Raw genomic sequence first — 19,279 nt, 5'->3', positions numbered from 1 at the left:
AACCACTACGACATGGTAACTTTCTGAGGCCGGCAGGCGCGACAAAGTACTTTGACCAATGGAAAGCACGACCGCATCCAAGAAGAGGAAACTCCGGAAAGGTACATTCAGTTGTTGGGAATGTAAGCGTCGTAAGACACGATGCACTTTCACAATTTCCTCTGAAGCAACATGTGACGGCTGCCGGAGCCGGCATACCAATTGCATCAGCCAGGAATTCTGTGATCAACCACCTGGGCCTGCTGGATTATCCGATCGCCTGGATCGGGTGAAAGCGCAGGTTCAACGAATGGCTGAGCGCACCTGTGATCAGTCTGATTTGATTGCCGCGAATCTATCTGCCCAAGGTATGGGAAATCCTCGTTCGTCCGACCATGCTACTGACGCCGAGTTACCAGCTTCCATTCGCAGCACAATCCATGATCTGGACATGGAGACTCAGGCTTTGGGACATTTCGACGAGATATCGAGAGTACTTCTAAAGCTATGGCCTAGCCAGAACGACCTCGAAATTGCACTAAGCATCCCCGTTGATATCTCGATGTTCTCTCACGGCATCATATGTGTCCCCTATGCCAAATTCATTGCCGAGAAGCTTTCATCGCCGCATAATGTACTTCAGTTGCCCCCGCAGGGCTCACATCCGATCATCATCGCAAGAAGACTCCTGATGCTAGCCACCTTCTTCCTGAGCGTTCCACCCCGTTACTCAAGCGAGCTTGCGAAAATGACATGCGATCCCCAGTCCCTCATGTCTCGCATCGTTGATATCGTCCATGGTATGGTAACGAGCAACGATGAGTTGGTCAATTCGTTGGAGGGAATCGAATGTCTCATGATTGAGAGTATGTTCAGGAACAATGCAGGCAGCCTCCGTCGCGCATGGTTGACAAACCGCAGAGCGATTAGTATTGCGCAGTTGATGGGACTCGACAAACCAGGCACTGCAACAGTTTCGAGTATGATCGTTGAAGAGAGTACCAGAGCCCGCGTTGATCTGGATGTTATGTGGTTTCGCCTGGTCTGCTCAGACGGGTACCTCTCGTTGATACTGGGTATGACTCGGTCTGCGTACTCAGACCACAGCACCTACGATTCTACCATTTTGCGGAAGCGCACACCCTTAGAGCAATTCGAGCGAGTGGAGACGGCTATTGGAGGATTTATCATGTGGTTCAATCAATTTTCATGGCTCGACTTTATGATGACCAGCGACCATGATAGAAGCCTCCGGCAGGCTTCGGAGATGATGCCCGCAAAGTGGTGGTTGATGGGTCCTGATATTAGCGTTCTTATGGGCAACGATGAAGATGCACTCGAAGAGAGCGTCCGACTGACCTGCCACTTTACCCATTACCACTTATTACTTCAGTTACATCTGCCATACCTGCTGCGCTCCCCTTCGGGGGGTCAAGACTACACATATAGCAAGCTCACAGCTGCACATGCAAGTCGGACAATTCTGACTCAATACTTGCATTTTCGCAATACTGTTGCTACTGTTACCTACTGCCGTGGCATCGACTTCATTGTTTTCATTGCAAGCACGACGTTGTGTGTCGCACACATTGAAGCTCGTCGACAACAGAAATTCGAGGCTGCTGATTTCTTCCTTCCATTGGGGACTATCATGCACCAACGACAGAGCGATCGTGGGCTACTAGAGAGCGCCCTGCAAATGATCCAAACCATCGCTTTGGAGAACAACGATGCGATCGCCTCAAAAATCAAAAAGATCCTCGAGCCTCTACTAGATATAGAGCTTGAGTCCTTCAAAGGCAAACGCTATTTGATTCATGCAACAAGGCACGGCTCATCCCGCAAACCAGACTCTGAGGTCGACAATGATCAAGAAGTTCGGGATGGACTGCTTATTGATATCCCTCAGTATGGAAGCATCAGATTCGAGCCCGAACGGGTGCGACAGGGCGATGACAGGGAGGCCTCACTTTCGGGAGAGGAGCTCGCCCCAGGCTCTCACTTCGACGATAGTGCTGCTGGGGGCGTGATCGTCTGTGGACATGCCTTCCCACCATTTGATTCGGGAAACGCAAATGCTGGAGAAGCTTCGTCTCGATCATTCAACTGGGAAGGTAGATTCCCCATCCCACTTCCACTCAACAAATCAGTCTGACTAATTTACTCCAGATGCTCTGAAGCACAATAACCCCTCGTTTGGGACCGCAAGTGGTGCACCACTCGAAGAGGTAGGTGTGGCTTACGTTGAAGACTTCCTCGATACCAATTCTGGCACCACCACCGACGAATGGTCTTTGCAAAATGTGGATGCCGCTTTATTCAGTGGCCTTATACGAGGCTGTGTGGCTCCGACATTGGAATCCTGGAAGTGAGCAGATTGCGTTATTCTTCAACCACATAGCTTTGCGTCATTGTTCTTCAGACATCAGATGTATGGAGGTGACGCTAGTTCTTGATCACTCCAAGACCTGTGAGCATTGCTTTTCTGGTAGGATATCTGTACAGGTATAGTTAAGCGAAAAGCAGATCGATGAGGCTTGGTGACGTGGACGTGGAGAACAAGTTTGTAGCGTCTCGAGACTAATGAAGACTCGAACGTGGGGACCAAATACTTGTCGTTGGGGATGTCAATCGATACAGAAGCATCCGATCTCCACTGTCTCGTGACTTCGGATGAGAAATTCTCGCCATGCAATGTCAGGGTCGATTCATTCCACTTTGAGAACTGTACCACCGTCCTCGTCTCAGCACACACCTGATTTTGGCGACTTAGGCAAGTAGAAGTAGCAAGTTCTTGTAGTGTTGGGACACTACTCCGCGGAACGCACGAGATAAATGTCGAGGATACCAGGGTGCAAGTACAATGGCCACTAGCCATATCCCACGGCTTCCATTTCGGGCAACTCTCACTTGAATATATTAATTGAGTGAGAGTGAGAGTCGTCGATAGCAGTATAGGATCGGTCAGTTGATTCAACACCAACTGAACCGGCCCAGCAGCCTCAAGCCGCCACTCGCCAGTGTGGTGCAAACCCAAGAATCCGGTTCTGAGGTGAGTCGACTTTGCCAACGTGTACTCATTTGGAAAATCAGCCACGCAAACGGGTGGCCGAGACTCGAACGTCGGAACGATCTTGATCTGCTGCGATGCACAGGCTATTGCCTTCCGTCGACATATCGCGTGAACCTGGATCTTGTAAGAAATGTGGCAATCCCCTTCGCACCGCTCTTGGAGCACCGTGGCTTTTGGAGGACGAACGGCGCACGGGAAGGAAGCGGGCAGGTCACACAGTAATCCGGTGTTTTGACCGAGGAGTTCGCATTTCAAGTATTGAGGGATCTCGAAATGGAAGAAGCATTTCAAGGGCGTCTCTGCATGTTCTTGATCCCCGACGAAATCTGTGGGCCGTTTGATGTCGGTCAAGTGTAGGAGCTGATGCTACTTCAGCACGTAATGCAGATTTGAGGAGACAAAGTCACGACAGACGTACCTCTTGGACTTGGTGGTAGTATGCAAACGAGTACCAGTCCGAGCGTCTGACGGTATTCACGAGGGTACCTGAAAGCCCTGAGAACGGCTCATGTTTTTGAGTTGCAAGGGGTTCGACTGGTACCCACCATGGAGGGAGATCTGGAGTATATCAATACTGACGTCACCATGATCAGTCAGCGCGACGTAGCCATCAATGCCAGTATCACCGAGGAAAAGCGGTTCGCTCGTAGATGAGAGGGCCAGTCCGTTTGTGAATATTATCTCGACTTGAAATCCCATGGCAGCTCAATGATCAAGAAATCGGCCACTCTCTGGGTTGGGGACAACCAAGTCATCGCTTGCCCTTTTCATGGCGATGCTCTGATACTTGGCTTGCTCGTGAAGCTTGAATTCCCTCATGCTGTTGATAATTGATTTGTCGTTTGAATGGTCGACCCCGCCCTTCCTGATGTTGTGATAGACTGAATCTCCGCACATGGCGTTCGTGTTTGGGTCGTGTGACGGGCTCCGGGCAGTCAATTCCGGGGTCAAAACAGCCTTCCAAGCCTGGGGTTCTCCGCGGCCAGAGAGGAATCCGGGGAAGTCTCCGTTCTCACAGATGTCAAAGATCGTCTGTACTTTATCGACCAGTTGAATGGCTGGGGAGGAGGTGGGATCTACTTGAGAAGCGTGTTATTACCTATTCCAGCTGGAATATTGCTCTACTCTCGACCTAAAGCCATGAAAAGTCCGAGCTCAGGAGGATACTTGATTACACAAGCATATGGAGAGAGTGCTTTGAGGATATTCCGTTGTTGTGTATGATCACGCATCCTGGATAGTGGCCAGCACTCGGGGCGTCATCACGTGTAGATGTGGCGCAAGAGCCAGGATGGACTGCATGGAAACCGGGCGCAGTTGTGCGGAGAGCGTGATGAACGCAGCCTGATTCTGCTAAAAGATAGAGATGATTTCCATGCTGTGCTACTTAGTCAACAGTTGTGACATTTGGATATAATAAGTCCCTGTAAGACGTCAGAACCAGAATGAAACGATTGTCCATCAAATTAGCACGCCGCTCAAGAGGCAAAACGGGTCATGCCGCTGACCCACACGTCCAACGTCCACACTCTGGCATCTCCCCACCAAGTGCCGCAAGCCAGAGCACGTCCCCAGTTGCACCTATTGACACTCCATCTACAGGTGTCGTGAACTCCTCAATCCCTCCCCAGAGCAATGAAGCCAACGAGTCGACGGCTCTCAGTGCAGTTGTCACGAAAAGAGACTATTGGCAATTAGCCATCGATGCACTCCAAGCCGAAGACCATAAAGAATCAGTCAAGCAACGGATCACTGTGATACAGCAAGAGGCAGCTGGTTCGGGCAATTCCGATTTTGCGTCCCTGCTGCTTCAAGCGACACAGCAGAGTCAGCGGGACCTTGAGGCCAAAAGATGGACGATCACCACAGGATCGTGGAACATCCGTGTTCGTCAACAGTTCGACCGAACAATCAAGGCCTTGCAGGTGTTCAAAGAACTGTGCCAACCTGCATACAATGCCGATCCAGTTCATATCGGCCTGCCTCTAGCCGGCCTATGTGTGCTGATGCAGGTACGGACTCCATATAGCACATTGCTCATCGCTTCCGGAAGCTGACTTGTAGCTAGCTGGCAATCTCAGATTCTGAGCAATACGCTGCCATGCTCGAAGGCGTGGCAGACATCGTTGTGATTTTAACAACCTATCAACATATCGAGGCCTTGTATCTCGCGCGACCCAATGAAGATCTGACCCACCAGTTCGAGCAACATCTTATCAGCCTTTATTAGCATGTCATTCGCTATCAAATCTCAGCAATAAATTACTACCAGCGTAGCACTATGAGTGGGTTTAAGCATTGCCAGCGCGTCAACAATATTGCCAATGGAAACTAACATTTGATATCGATCCTCAGCTCGTTTTCTCCGTGCCATTCCGAAGATGGACGATGTATCGGGCATCATGACTGAAGTACGTCGTGAGGATGCGGCTTGCAGCAGAATCATTCACGTATTCAATTCTTCAGGTCCGCCATCCTGCTTGTGAATGACTCTCGAACCAATATTCACCGCTGACGATGGCAGATGCGAATAAGAGACACCAAGAATTCCTCCAAAGATTTGATCAGCTTGAGAAGAACCTGGCCAACCACACAAGCAATGGTTAGCCTACACTTCATCGGACTCAATGTTGAAATTTCGTGGCTGATCCACACAGAACCAATTGAACCAAGGTGGCCTGTCCACTGGAGGGTATCCCGTTCCCCTAATGCGCTCTTCACAGGCAGAGACGATATCCTAGAGGAGTTGGAAGCATGTGTACAGAGTGCTCTCAATGGACCTCATCCCTCCCAACAATCCCGTAGCCTGATCTTTGGTATCGGTGGTCAGGGAAAGAGTGAAATCTGCTTGCAACTTGTACAACACGTCCACAATTTGTTAGTACACCTATTTCTTCATTGACCTTCAGAGCTTTCTAACTGGTAAGCAGATTCTGGGGCATCTTCTGGGTCGATGTTAGCACCACATCTGCTGCTGAATCGGCCTTTCTGGATATCGGCAAACGATTGAATAGTTCAGGGTCAACTTGGCAGGATGGTCGTGAAGCCCTCGCTAATGCTTCAAAGCCTTGGATCCTGATTTTGGACAATGCTGATGACCCAGATATTGACTATCAGGACTACTTCCCGTCGAGCCCACGAGGTGCTGTGCTAATGACCTCCCGCAATAAAGAAAACCAGCACTATGTGACCGACAAAACCATCGCTCTAGAAGGCTTACCTGTCAATGAAGCACAAGAGCTGCTCCTGAAGGCAGCTGATATCAAGGAGCATCAAAGGGCTGCCGTGCAAGAGGACTCACTCAAAGTGGCTGAACTCCTGCAGTCACACCCCTTGGCCCTTACGCTTGCTGGGGCATATATTCGAGCTGGCCACTGCACTCTGGCTCGATATCCTGCTGAATTTGTGCGACAACGAAAGCGGCTGCTTCAGTACAAGGCACGGCAAGCCAAGTCACGTTATGCAGATGTCTACGCAACTTTTGAGGCGTCCATAGAAACACTTCAGAAAGCTGAAACAGAATCTGCCAGAGACGCTCTCGAATTATTGCCCGTTCTGGCTGTTTGCGCCCCAAATGTTCTCCCTATGCAATTATTCGAGATGGCGTGGAGAGGTGCCCAATCTGACAATGCCGACAATGCCGACAAGGAGGAGCCCTTGTCTCTTGGCCAATGGCATGTTGATCAGCTGATGCCGATGATCCAGGTTGATTCCGACCAGTGGGATCCATTTCGCTTGATGGAGGCTGTACGCATCCTCGAAACATTCGCGCTTTTGTCGACAAATATGGACACGGATTCTGGACGGTCCAGTGTATCAATGCATCCTCTTGTCCATGCCTGGGCTCGAGATCGCCAGGAAAAACATAGTCAACATGATTCATGGATAAAGATGGGCTGTATCGTGGCTTTCTCTAGCGAGGAAAAGGAAGCTTGGACACGACATGAAAGGCTACGAGCACACGTCGAAGCGTTGACATCTTGGGACATGCACTGTATGTTTGCTTCTGACCCACCAATGCACGTCACATGCATCCTTCATCAATGCGGGTGGCAATTGAGGCGCATGAGAAGTGACGCACATCTCTCTGTTCTTTTGAAGAGGTTATTGGCACATCTGGGGTTGAACGATTCGACAATAGATCAGCCATGGTTGGGACTGTACTCCCTCCAGGCTGAGAACTGTGATGACCGTGGTGATTTTCGAGAGGCAATTACCTTATGCGAGGAAGTACTGAAAGTCCAGAGTCTAAATCTACCAGACGGGCACCCTCATCGATTGAGCACGCAGCATCGATTGGCCAGTACCAACCTAGATAATGGACAGTTTCGAGAAGCAATATCGCTGTTGGAGCATATAGTGTCAATAAGAGAGCGAACACTGAGGGAGGACCACCCACATCTATTAGAATCACAACATGAATTAGCTAGTGCTTATCTAGCTCAAGGACAAGTTGAAGAAGCAATATCGCTATTGGAGCATATAGTGTCAATACAAGAGCGAACACTAGTCGAGGAACACTCAGATCGATTGGTATCACAGCATGAATTAGCTAGTGCTTATGTAGCTCATGGACAAGTCGAAGAAACAATATCGCTGTTGGAGCATATAGGGTCAATAAACCAGCGAACACTAGTCGAGGAACACCCACATCGATTGGCATCACAGCATGAATTAGCCAGGGTTTATCTAGCTCACGGACAAGTCGAAGAAGCAATATCGCTGTTGGAGCATATAGTGTCAATAGGAGGGCGAACACTAAGCGAGGACCACCCAAATCGATTATCATCACAGCATGAACTGGCTCGTGCTTATTATCAAAATGGACGGACGCAAGAAGCATTGTCTCTCGAGAGGAAGGTGGTCCAAATTCAAGCCCAAACACTGTCGAAGGATCACCCTGATCGACTGAAATCAGAGCATAATATCGCTACTCATTTGTGGAGATCAGGGCATACTCACGAAGGGCGTCAATTGATGGAGCATGTTGTTATGGTAAGGCAAAGTGTGCTGAATGAAAACCATCCAGACTTGGTGAATTCCCAAGATTGGCTCAAACTAATGAGAGATGAGATGCAATGGTCGGAAGGTGAGGAAGAGAAGGAAATTGATGGCGAGCAAGAGACAACTTAGAGAAAGACACAAAGGCTCTGTCTTGCTGTGGGTTGCTCATGATCCGACAGAGGATGACATGAAATGACCGATCTGGCAGTATCTCTGATATGAAAGAGGAATACTGGCGAGCCTTCTCTGTGTTTTGACCTTGATGACTGGTGGAGAATGAAACTTATGTAACATCTTTACCGCTATGGAAGACATTGTGCCGCATAGCAATTTGAAATCACGATACTTGGGTCGATGGCCTGATCGTCGCACGACGTCACGAGGCCTTGGTGATCCGATTTGCTCAAAGCATCACATATGCCATACTTGAGCAACAGTAGATTCACTTGATGCTATAGCCTACGAAGGAAGCTCCAACACGATGCTAGGCAATGATGCAGAGCGGAAGAATATGGTCTTCTATGGTGCTCGCGTCAACCGAACAAGCACCAGAGCCCGCCAGCGATCCAGATCAATGACCTCGAGGCATGCGCACGAGCTGCTTTCTTTCCCACATCAGTTGCTGTTCTTTCTTCTGCGGCTTGCCATGTGACCACAGCATCCACTACAGGCGTCAAAGCTCCAGCCAGAATGACGATGCCCAAAGATCGCTGAGCGGTAGAACTTGCGATCACCGACTTTTTGCATTGCGCTGAGAACTGCCAGAATCCAGTAAGGCTTAGGATTGTGAAACCTGTGACAAAGTTCCGCACACCATGGGCGTAGATGTATGCAACATGCCGAGATATGTCGTCAGGTCGAAATAGCGCAGGATCGGCTGATCCAGTCTTCTCCTTGGAAGCTTGATTTCCTTTGGCCAGGAGTGGAAGATCGACTCCGTAGACTTGTGCTGCCTTCACTGGGGATATAAAGCTGTAGATTCCAATGATGAAGCCTCCGCTGCCGATAAGGGCTGTCAGGGTAGGGAGAGCCCATGGGGGAGAATGAGATAGTAGCATTGTTGGGACAGCTTGTTGATAATGAGATGGTTACTTCCGACATGAAGTATCTGGAGCATCCCAGATTTTATTCCTCTGGCAAAACGACATTTCTCACAAATTTAAAGGCGATGTTGATGAGTGAAGTCGTGGAGAAGCCAATCCGAATACGAAACTCGCCGTACCCGAGGACTCGGGCGAAGTACCATGAATTTGGGTGAAGTAAAATACCCATAGCGCATTTCAATATGTCTTGGCGAAAAGTCAGTTCGATTTCAGTTCTTCATTGACAGTCGAGTTTCAACAGACATCTTCATTTTCCGTTTCTAGTTTTCAATACTAAGCATCTCGAGTGCTTACTGGTTCTAGTTTCGAATTGAAGAATTGTCAATCGTTCTGAAAAAGTTGTGTGGCCAAGAGCTGTCACTGCCACAAACTTGTGAAAAATGGCCGAAATTTCTACATCCGTCCCTGAGGTGACGATGGAAGAAAACACGGAATCGAACAAGTTGACTTCGCAATCCACCTCAACTGCTGTTAAGCGCAAAGCAGAACAAGACGACCGTGATGGCCAGTCACAGGATCCAAGAAATGACAAGCGACGCAGAGGGGCTGCGCCAATCAAGGAGGAATTTTTGATCTTGGATGATGATACCGCGCAAGCGAAGCCACAACAGGATCAAGTTGATGATGACGCTGCGGAAGCTTTTCACCACAATGATCGGCAGCCCGACGGTCAAAACTCAAAGGGCAAACGCCGGCAGAAACAGACAGGTCAAAACAAAGCACGTGACTATGGGAGTTCGAGGGATGCAGTAGGGTTGTGCTCGTCCAGGAAACACGCACCTGAATTTTCACCAGGGGCCTGTGGTTTTGGAGACAAGTGCAAGTTCGCTCACGACCTCAGAGACTATTTGAAGCAGAAACGCGAGGACATCACAACGTTCAATGGCATATGTCCAGTGTGGGAGACGAAAGGGCGGTGTCCTGTGGGTTGGAAATGCCGATTTGTAGGCTCTCACTCGAAAGAAGTTGAACGCGAGGATGGCCGCAAGGAACTGGTACTCGTTGAGGATGCTGCAAAGATGGCTACCTATGCCCAGACGTCGGAGGAAGATGGCGAAGTCGGCGTCACGAACACAATCAGTTATCAGCAACGTATGACCTTGACGAAAAGACAGATCGATACTCCTTTGTCTCACAAGTTTCTGCAATGGTTAGAGCGCCAGAGTCAAAATCCATCAGACCAAGGCCGATACCAAGAGGCGAAAATCACTTCTCTTCGCAACTCATCATCACCTGAGCCAACAAATGGAAGTGCTGAGAAGCATGACTCGATAGCGTCGTTCCAAGACCCACCATTGCGGCCATCGGAGAAGAGACGGCTATACTTTGGTGCTGAGACATCTATTCTTGCACCTCTCACAACACAGGGCAACCTTCCCTATCGCCGGCTGTGTACGTCCTTGGGAGCCACGTTCACTTACTCGGAGATGGCTATGTCTCTGCCAATTCTGCAGGGACAGAAGTCCGAATGGGCACTGATGAAGGCACACGAATCAGACGTACAGCCACCAACTTTCACCGCCAAGGGGAATATTGTCTACGACTATGATCAAAGTCGAGATCTCAAATTCGGTGCACAAATTGCGGCCAACAAACCTTGGATCGCAGTCAAAACCACTGAGGTTCTGACAACACTTCTCCCCAAAGGACTGAGAGTGGTTGATCTCAACGTTGGCTGTCCAATTGACCTAGTCTATAGGGAAGGCGCAGGCTCAGCATTGATGGACACGCCTTACAAGCTGGAGAAAATGCTTCGTGGCATGAATGTGGTGTCAGGCGAAACGCCTGTGACGGTGAAGATTCGAATGGGCACGAGAGACAAGCAACCCACAGCCCAGAAATTGGTCGATCGATTGGTTTTAGGTTCGCCAAGTAGTCGAGGTGATAACTGTGGCGTTGCGGCTATCACTCTCCATGGACGTTCAAGACAGCAACGCTACACTCGATCCGCAGACTGGGAGTATATCGCTCAAACTGCAGCTTTGATCAAGAGTCTGAACGAGAAGACCGACTTACTTGTCGATACTGTAGGCGAGGTCGATGAGCGTGACTTGCCCAATGGCCATGAGAAGTCCAAGAACGGCAAAGTTTTCTTTCTCGGTAATGGCGATGTTTTCTCCCACGAACACTACTATGATCACTTCGAACATGCAGGTGTTGATGGGGTTATGGCTGGCCGAGGTGCGCTGATCAAGCCATGGCTTTTCGAGGAGATTCAAGCTGGCCAGTATCTCGACAAATCATCGTCAGAGCGACTTTCCATTATTGAGCGCTTCTGCAGATATGGCTTGGAGGCATGGGGTAGTGATGAGATTGGTGTGGGGCAGACTCGACGATTTTTACTTGAATGGCTCAGTTTCGCATGTCGTTATGTACCGATTGGACTTTTGGAGTATCTTCCGCCAAACATCCAGGATCGACCACCACGTTTCCGCGGTCGTGATGAGTTGGAAACACTCATGGCGAGCGACAACTACCTGGACTGGATCAAGATCAGGTAAGCATGATTTGAACACTCTCGTCGTCAGCTGTGGGATGGATTTATGACTGACTTTTGAATGAAATAGTGAAATGTTCCTCGGCAAAGCACACCAAAACTTCCGATTTCAGCCCAAGCACAAGTCCAACAGCTATGAGATCGAAGCTGAAGGATGAAAATCATGAGATAGAAATGCACATGTCACGACTTGGCCCGTCGTCCGAGTCAAACTACATGTAGCCGAAGAAGACTAGGCCGATTTGTTAGGTAGATCCGGCAAGGAGCTAACTGCGTGGGTGCTTCTTACATACGGATTTAGCTTCTTGGAGTACGAGGTAGGTAGGTACGTCTTAGGTCAGCGTCAGCATCTGGGGTAGTCTAAGTGTTTACACAACAGCCATCCCGTACAAGTGGTCAACGGAGCATCAAGATCAGGAACACTGATCCATTACCCACCCATATACCAGTAGTCAGCCCGTAGTAGACCACTGGTGAAGCATCTTCCGCCTGAAACAACCATATCCACAGACTCCATTCTTCGTTTCCATAGGCATCTCGTCAGCAGAAGCTGTGGCTGCCTGGGGTGCCTGGGACCTGATCTTGCTTTCGATCAAAAATACTCACAGCCATTCTTGCTCCTTTCAGCAACCCACCGAGGCTGTCTAAACTCCCGGCTAATTGCCATCCCGCAAAATATTGGATTGCCCTTCTCTCGTACTTCGTATCCCCACAGGTTTTTCTACCGAGGCCCTAGTCGTACTTGGGGAGTCCGGGACTGACTTTGTCTGCCGCCACAGTTGGCGGTTCTAGGCTAGGGTTCGTACCTCGTTTACCTCGTTTTTGCGAACTTGGTGGGCAGCGGATGGCCATCAGCTTAGCTAGAAATTAGCTAAGGAAGCGAGCTATATATTGGATGAGATCTCGTCTCCACCAGGTTGTCGAATTCATCCACAAGTTCTGTCCGTCACTGACCTGGCGTGTCAGCCCTCGAAAGGACCGGACACAACCCGGGGCGTGGTCCCGCTATTAGTGATGATCCACTGGCCAACTCCACGAGTAGTGAGATTTCTTGCGCTTAAAGATCCTTGGACGCTTCTCAATGCACGCCTCGTCTGACATACAAAGAGTCTCGTCAACACTGGGTGGAACTCAAGAAATCTCGCTCCATTCTTGCTTGCTCTTCGTGAGATCTACCAGCCGGAGTGTGGACATTGCTTCACGCCTGCTCTCTCTGCATTCCACACCACGATGTCTGCACTTCAGGGTTTGCCCAACTTGGCCTCTCTACCTTCACCCATTCCTGAGCCACCACCAGGTCAGGCCTTCACCGAAAAACAATGGGAAATATTATTCTCCATAATGGAGGTCTTCGTTCCAGAGATCTCCACGAGCTCCAGTGATGCCAAATCATCAATCTCCACAGCTCAGATGAAGGATGCCTTAGCAGAGCTGAAATTGTATCTCCCAGAAGGAGCATCAGAAGAGCTTGCGAAAACCTATCTGGCTCAGAAGACCGTCTCCGATCCAATTTTCATCGCAGCTATCAAGCGCAAGTTCAATCTCTATGTTCCTCCGTCGGATGCACAAGGGCTGGCCTTTATATTTTCCACCATGAACACTCGGGCTGGCTCGTACCTGTTGACCGGATATACCACTCCGATCCACCTACAACCACTCCCTACGCGTACCGAGATCGTGTGCAAGTGGTCGACTGCACGTCTTCCATTACTGCGCACACTCCACTGCTCTCTCGGCAGCCTGGCGAGATTTGCTTGGATCAATACTTCCACCGAACTTATGCGCATGATCGACTATCCTCATATTCCCAAACACATCGAGCGAAATACAAGCTTCGAATACAAATTCCACGACTTCACGTCTACATCCACTCCCACAACGTTATCCACTGATGTCATCATCGTTGGCTCGGGCTGTGGTGCAGGCGTCACAGCTTCCCACCTCTCTCGGGCCGGTCTCAAGGTCTTAGTGCTGGAACGGGCTTATCATTTCCCCTCCACGCACTTTCCCATGCGCCCACAAGAAGCTGGAGAGCATCTATACCTCAACGGTGGTGTTGTGTCCTCCGACGATGGCTCAGTAGGTATCCTCGCGGGTAGTACACTCGGCGGTGGGGGCACGGTCAACTGGTCGGCCTCATTACAGCCTCAATATGCCGTGCGGAAAGAATGGGCAGACGGTGGACTCCCGCATTTCCTCGGCGACGAATTCCAAGATTGTCTCGACACCGTGTGCAGTCGCATGGGTGTCGCCAAAGCCAATGACGAAAAAGCTCTAAGCAAAATCGAGCACAATTTCGGCAACACCACCCTCTTAGAAGGTGCTCGCCGCTTGGGCATGGCGGGCCATGTCGTCCCACAGAACTCGGGATCAAAGCCACATCTCTGCGGCTCCTGTATATATGGCTGCCCAAGCACCACGAAGCAAGGACCCTTGAACAACTGGTTCCCAGATGCCGCAGCACACGGAGCCGAATTTATCGAAGGCTGTCTCGTGGATGAAGTGATCTTCTCGGCCAACCAGACCGCGACGGGCGTAAAAGCCATCTGGACATCTCGCGATCGAAAGACCACACGGACACTGACCATCAATGCAAAAAGAGTCATCATCGCAGCCGGAACTCTAAGCTCGCCCTTAGTCCTACTGCGCAGTGGTCTCACGAACCCGCAAATTGGCGCAAACCTCTACCTCCACCCGACTAACACAACTTGGGCCGTGTGGAAGCATCGGACCGACCCATGGGATGGCACAATGCTCACTTCGGCAGTGACGAGCCTGGAAGACCAAGACGGCCTTCACCACGGCGTCAAGCTCGAAGTCACCTGCGCACATCCAGGCCTCGGCCTACTGACGTACCCATGGCGAGCGACCGAATCCCTCAATGCCCTCTCCGCCAACGACAAGGCGGGCGCCCTGCACTCCGCGCTGCGCTGGAAGATCGACGCCGCGAAGCACGGGCACGCCGTGGGCTTCATCGCCATCACACGCGACCAGGACACGGGACGCGCATACATCGACCCGAAAGATCCGACGCGCCAACGGCTGCGCGTCGCATACACGACGTCGGCGCGCGACCGCGCCAAGATCCTCGAGGGAATCCTGGCCAACGCTCGGCTGCAGTTCATCATGGGCGCGCAGGAGATCGACACGGGACATACAGGGACGAGACGGTTCGTGCGGCCGAGCGGGCTCGATTCCTCCAAGACGCAGAAGGACGACGACGCCGCGTTCAACACCTGGCTGGCCGAGATAAAGGCCGCGGGTCTGTCGAGTCCGGATCCCGTCACCCTCGGGTCCGCCCATCAGATGGGCACGTGTCGCATGAGCAGTAGTGCCAAAACCGGCGTGGTTGATTCGAAAGGCCGGGTCTGGGGTACCAAGGGCTTGTATGTTGCTGATGCCAGTTGTTTCCCGACCGCGAGTGGTGTTAATCCTATGATTACGACGATGGGCATCGCCGAGTGGGTTAGTAGGGGGATTGTGGCAGAGTTGGGGAATGTTAGCAGGACAAGCAGGCTGTAGGTTATAGCAGTTCGAGAGCAAGCAATGATAGATAGACATGTAGAAAGAGGCAAACTCCGAGCTTGAAAGAAAGCAAAGAGCTATCGAATGGTAAGAGGAACAGGAGTCTCAATCTCGTTCAATGATCATCATGACTTTCTAGTCTTTTATACACTCGAGTGAATCCTTCTTCAGGATTGAGTCCCTGGTTTGTTCTTTCTTTCACTATGTGAGCCACCAACCAACTCCAACCATAGCTCAACTGGGGTGCCACCCAAGTCTGAGTCGGATGATATCCCAAAACACTCAAGCACCTTCAGTTTGTTTTTTTCAAAGCCAGACATCAGCCCACAGACATAGCCTTTGGCCCATCAATCCGTCCGAGCAGCTCCAAATGAGCCGAAAAAAAGTCAGGCCCGCTAGGTATTTCAAGAAGAGAATTCGTTATCATAAAGCCGCTCACAGGAATTCCAAACAACGGATCTTTCAGGCGGATCCATGAGGCACCTCACACGGAAGCCACCATCAGTCATCATCTCCCACCTCCGGTCTTCTTTGCAACACCAATTTTTGTCCTCGACACTTTGTCGGCGAACTTCAGACTTGTGATCGTCTCACTGAGACACTTCTTCTCCGGGGCAACCATGACAAACATGAGAGTTTTGCTGTTGCCTCCTAGACTGAATTGGAGAAGATATGTCAGTTTGCTGTTGCGATAGGGTATATGAGATCCTGCGGAAGAGGATCCTGTAAATGCGGCACCGTTGACACTCTCTCGTGGATTGAATCCTCCAGCAGCTTGTTGCTGTCCGAGGGCTCCAATGACATCGCCGAGACAAGAGAGTGATTTGTTGATGTTTTGTGTTTCTTTCAGCCGCGCACCCTCAACTTTGGAGTGGGATAGACGTTCTGAGCCTGCCAGATCTACCAGGTTCAAGGTACCCTTACTCTTTTGACCTGTGATAGAGTTATATCCTGCAAGTTTGAGGATGAAGACCGAGTGACTTCGACTACTGCGTTCGTTTGCCTTTGTTGCAGCAACCGATCTTCTCGACATTGCCTGAGCCAAAATTCCCTCAACTTGATCCTGGCTGTCCAGAGTGAGCGTAGTGACATCGGTAATTGTAGTTTCACAAGTAGCCATGTCGTGTCGAATCTCGTGCTTCTTGTTGCCCTTGTCATTGTCTCCATCCTTCCCGAGAAGGTCGCGTAGCTCTTCATTGTAGACTTCGACAAAGCTACCCTCCATGGTGTATCTCCACCCTCGGCTTTCCAACTCCTTGCTAGTAGTATAAATCTGTCGCAGTGCTTGTGGAATCATTCCATCATCTGATGACATCGTGAAAGTCTTTCCAGAACCGGTCTGGCCGTATGCGAAAATGCAAACGTTGTAACCGTCCAAAGCGGATTGAATTAGCTGACTGATCTCTTCAAATATCTCAGCATTGTTTGAAGACGTGTCAAACACGCGATCGAAGGAAAATTGATGGATCTTGGTCGTGACTTTTCCAAGACTGTTGGTTTCTTCTGGACCCTTGACCTCAATGTCAGTCGGTTCGTCTTCAGATTCCGGAACGGTAATCCTCGCTGCCTCTTCCGATTCCACGCTGTTAACGGGTCGGACTCGGCAGAAAACTCTGATGTTGCCTTTGAGCTCTTGGACTTGGTTGTGCAATTTCCGTCGAAGCATCTCTTCCTTCCTAAGTTTGTCTTCGCATTCTTGTGCCTTCTCGATTGCTTCATTCATCCTCCTTTCCATTGTCGCATATGCTTCTGATTGGGACTTGCTGTCAGACTCCAGATAGTCCACTTTTGCTTGAAGTGCCTGTCGAGCATTTTCCATGTTGGCTGCATTTGAGCCTGCATTTGATAGATTCGAGCGGAGGTCGTCGTTAAGAGATTTCTCTCTATCAAGATCGGCCTGGAGCCTGTCAATCTCGGACTTTATTGCCTTGATTTCTTGAGCTTTGATCTCAAGATCCATCCGATGCTGCTGTTGTTCAACAAGACCTTGTGTTGATACTTTTGCAACAGCTTCCATGCGCTGACTGCGCTCTTTGTCAATATCTTCCTCGAGACGCCGCCTCAAATCTCGCAATTCCTCGCGATGGTCTGCTTTCAGGCGTTCGAGTTCCGCACGATGCGACTGTCGATGGCTTTCTATCTCGACACGATGGCGACTCTTGATTTCCTCGATTTCGATTTCCAGGTCACGCTTATCTTCCTGGGCAGATCTTTCTGTGGCTTCGAGCCGAAATTTCGTGGTTTCAAGCTCGCATCTTAATTCGATTATAGATTCAGTGGTGGCTTTGCGTTGTTCTTCGAGGCCAATGATGGTGTCCTTGTACGTTGAGTTTACCTGTTTAGCTTCTTGGTTGTCGTCCATTGCCTGCTTGTAGTGTTTGCAGACATCCTCGTACATTCTTTCCATGTTGCCATACTGTTCCTCGGGATCCCACGATTCTAAATTGGAGTTTTTGGTCAGAAAGGTTCTTGCTTTGTTCTTTTGAGGAGATGGAGTTCTAGGAGGAAATTTTGGGGGTATAAAGTTGGTAACAAGAGGGGTGCTGGCACGAGGAGAAGGTAGAGGAATCTTGCTAGGACTTCCGGGTCGCATTGGATTGGGCTGACAAGCGTCCGAAGACAAATTTATCTCAGCCAGCCGAGCGGTGATGGAGGAAGTACTACTATCCCGCTGCTGCTGATTGAGCAAAGGGGACTGCTCAGCCATTGTTTGGGATATTCGGTTGTCCTTTTTGGGAATATACACGGATCCAGTCCTCTTGGGGGCGAGGGAAACAGCACGAACTGGGGCAATGGGTCTCATACGTTTGGGTCCTTCCTGTAATAATCCTCCACGGGTTCCTAGGGATGTTGCAGGCCTCGTGGCAACCTGCTTCCCTCTGTCTCTTGCAAATGACGATTTCGGTCGTGATAGGCTTGATGATGTGGGTGGTCGCATACCACTGTTGACGCTGGCTGAGAAAGGATTGGGCGTGATAGCAGCGGATGTGCTTTTGGAGAAATTTATGTTGGTTCGGTATGATTGTGACGAGGGGTTTCGGGAATGGGCAGCGGATGTCGTCGTAGTGTTGACGGTGGTATAGGATTTCGGAGTTGGGAGAATAGATTTAACGGGTTCACCGGCACGTTCTATTAAGGTCTTCCTCTTCGGCGCTGGTTCTGGTACTGCTCTCCATCAGAATGAGTGCCCATCAACGCAGTTGGATACTAACAGTTGGATCCCTGGCGCTTGTGCCCGGTCATGGTAGGCGCAGGCATAGCAATCCGAGAATTGGCAGCCGCCGGAGTCATCTCGACAAGAGGCTTCTGTGGAGATGGGATGCCATGTCGAGCCGGCTGAGGTAGTTGCGAGATGAACTGTTTACCCGAATCAGTTACAAAGATGGTTGGCAGGTGCTTTGGGGAGATTGATGATCATACATTCTCTGTATCAGCCATTTCAATAAGATGGGGATGTCTCCTGTTACATAAACTTGCGACCCTGTTGAGACTCGAGGGCCATATCTGGTAGAGGCTGGACTGACAAAGAAAAGTGAAGTGGTTCGTGAGGCGATGATGAGAGGCATAAGCCATTGGCCAAAAGTTTGTTGACATCGTCCCTATGTGGAGGATTAGCCGAGTTACCACGGCGGCATGGGGCTTGGCAACAGGGCGTGATCACGTGCCTGGTATCAAGGAGGACGCGGTAAAAGACAAGGGGTTTTCCAGAAGCTGTAGACCACCATCATCAAACCTGCCAATGATGCTAGAATGATATCTTAGACTTCTGTAACGTCGGTTGCGATCTCTGTTGAAGATAGCCATTTGATTTCAGAGCTTTGCAATTTTACCCGCGCAATCAAACCTCTGTTGTTGTGGCTTTGCGCAAAGACCATGCGGACAGCTGCCATTGATATTCTGGTCGCGCCCCTATCTCTGTGCAACCTGGGCCCTCTGCTTCCATCGCATATCCATTCTTCACCTTTGTGCTTGAAACACAACTGACGCAGAAGAGGTCAATGAATGCATACTTTCATCGATGCGCGAAACCATGTTCCTGGCAAAAACTCGGCATGAATCATTGTCATGGACTGAGGCATCACTCCACCGAACAAAGAC

General features: G+C 50.1%; 7 protein-coding genes across 7 annotated transcripts; 5 read left to right on the top strand and 2 right to left on the bottom strand.

Moving 5' to 3' along the window:
- Nucleotides 1-289: 289 nt before the first annotated feature.
- On the top strand, nucleotides 290-2,351 carry LTR84_003155 (uncharacterized protein; the record flags this gene model as incomplete). Its single annotated transcript, XM_064846750.1, has 2 exons — nucleotides 290-2,093; nucleotides 2,149-2,351. The coding sequence occupies 2 exons, from the start codon at nucleotides 290-292 to the stop codon at nucleotides 2,349-2,351; spliced, it is 2,007 nt and encodes a 668-aa protein (XP_064705730.1).
- Nucleotides 2,352-4,497: 2,146 nt separating this feature from the next.
- LTR84_003154 (uncharacterized protein) lies at nucleotides 4,498-5,282 on the top strand (the record flags this gene model as incomplete). The annotated part of the gene is made up of 2 exons (XM_064846749.1): nucleotides 4,498-5,064; nucleotides 5,121-5,282. 2 exons carry the CDS (start codon nucleotides 4,498-4,500, stop codon nucleotides 5,280-5,282), a joined length of 729 nt encoding a protein of 242 aa, XP_064705729.1.
- A 287-nt stretch (nucleotides 5,283-5,569) lies between these two features.
- On the top strand, nucleotides 5,570-8,185 carry LTR84_003153 (uncharacterized protein; the record flags this gene model as incomplete). Its single annotated transcript, XM_064846748.1, has 3 exons — nucleotides 5,570-5,654; nucleotides 5,710-5,929; nucleotides 5,983-8,185. 3 exons carry the CDS (start codon nucleotides 5,570-5,572, stop codon nucleotides 8,183-8,185), a joined length of 2,508 nt encoding a protein of 835 aa, XP_064705728.1.
- A 404-nt stretch (nucleotides 8,186-8,589) lies between these two features.
- On the bottom strand, nucleotides 8,590-9,114 carry LTR84_003152 (uncharacterized protein; the record flags this gene model as incomplete). Its single annotated transcript, XM_064846747.1, has 1 exon — nucleotides 8,590-9,114. One exon carries the CDS (start codon nucleotides 9,112-9,114, stop codon nucleotides 8,590-8,592), a length of 525 nt encoding a protein of 174 aa, XP_064705727.1.
- Nucleotides 9,115-9,539: 425 nt separating this feature from the next.
- LTR84_003151 (uncharacterized protein) lies at nucleotides 9,540-11,660 on the top strand (the record flags this gene model as incomplete). Its single annotated transcript, XM_064846746.1, has 1 exon — nucleotides 9,540-11,660. One exon carries the CDS (start codon nucleotides 9,540-9,542, stop codon nucleotides 11,658-11,660), a length of 2,121 nt encoding a protein of 706 aa, XP_064705726.1.
- Nucleotides 11,661-12,886: 1,226 nt separating this feature from the next.
- Nucleotides 12,887-15,178, top strand: LTR84_003150 (uncharacterized protein; the record flags this gene model as incomplete). Its single annotated transcript, XM_064846745.1, has 1 exon — nucleotides 12,887-15,178. One exon carries the CDS (start codon nucleotides 12,887-12,889, stop codon nucleotides 15,176-15,178), a length of 2,292 nt encoding a protein of 763 aa, XP_064705725.1.
- Nucleotides 15,179-15,689: 511 nt separating this feature from the next.
- Nucleotides 15,690-18,619, bottom strand: LTR84_003149 (uncharacterized protein; the record flags this gene model as incomplete). The annotated part of the gene is made up of 3 exons (XM_064846744.1): nucleotides 15,690-18,346; nucleotides 18,394-18,538; nucleotides 18,602-18,619. 3 exons carry the CDS (start codon nucleotides 18,617-18,619, stop codon nucleotides 15,690-15,692), a joined length of 2,820 nt encoding a protein of 939 aa, XP_064705724.1.
- Between the last annotated feature and the right edge of the window lie 660 nt (nucleotides 18,620-19,279).

This window comes from Exophiala bonariae (genome assembly GCF_035927105.1).
Source record: "Exophiala bonariae strain CCFEE 5792 chromosome Unknown scaffold_15, whole genome shotgun sequence".
Lineage (NCBI taxonomy): Eukaryota > Fungi > Ascomycota > Eurotiomycetes > Chaetothyriales > Herpotrichiellaceae > Exophiala > Exophiala bonariae.
The sequence above is the reverse complement of the archived record's forward strand: the minus strand, read 5'-3'. Positions and strand labels throughout refer to the sequence as shown.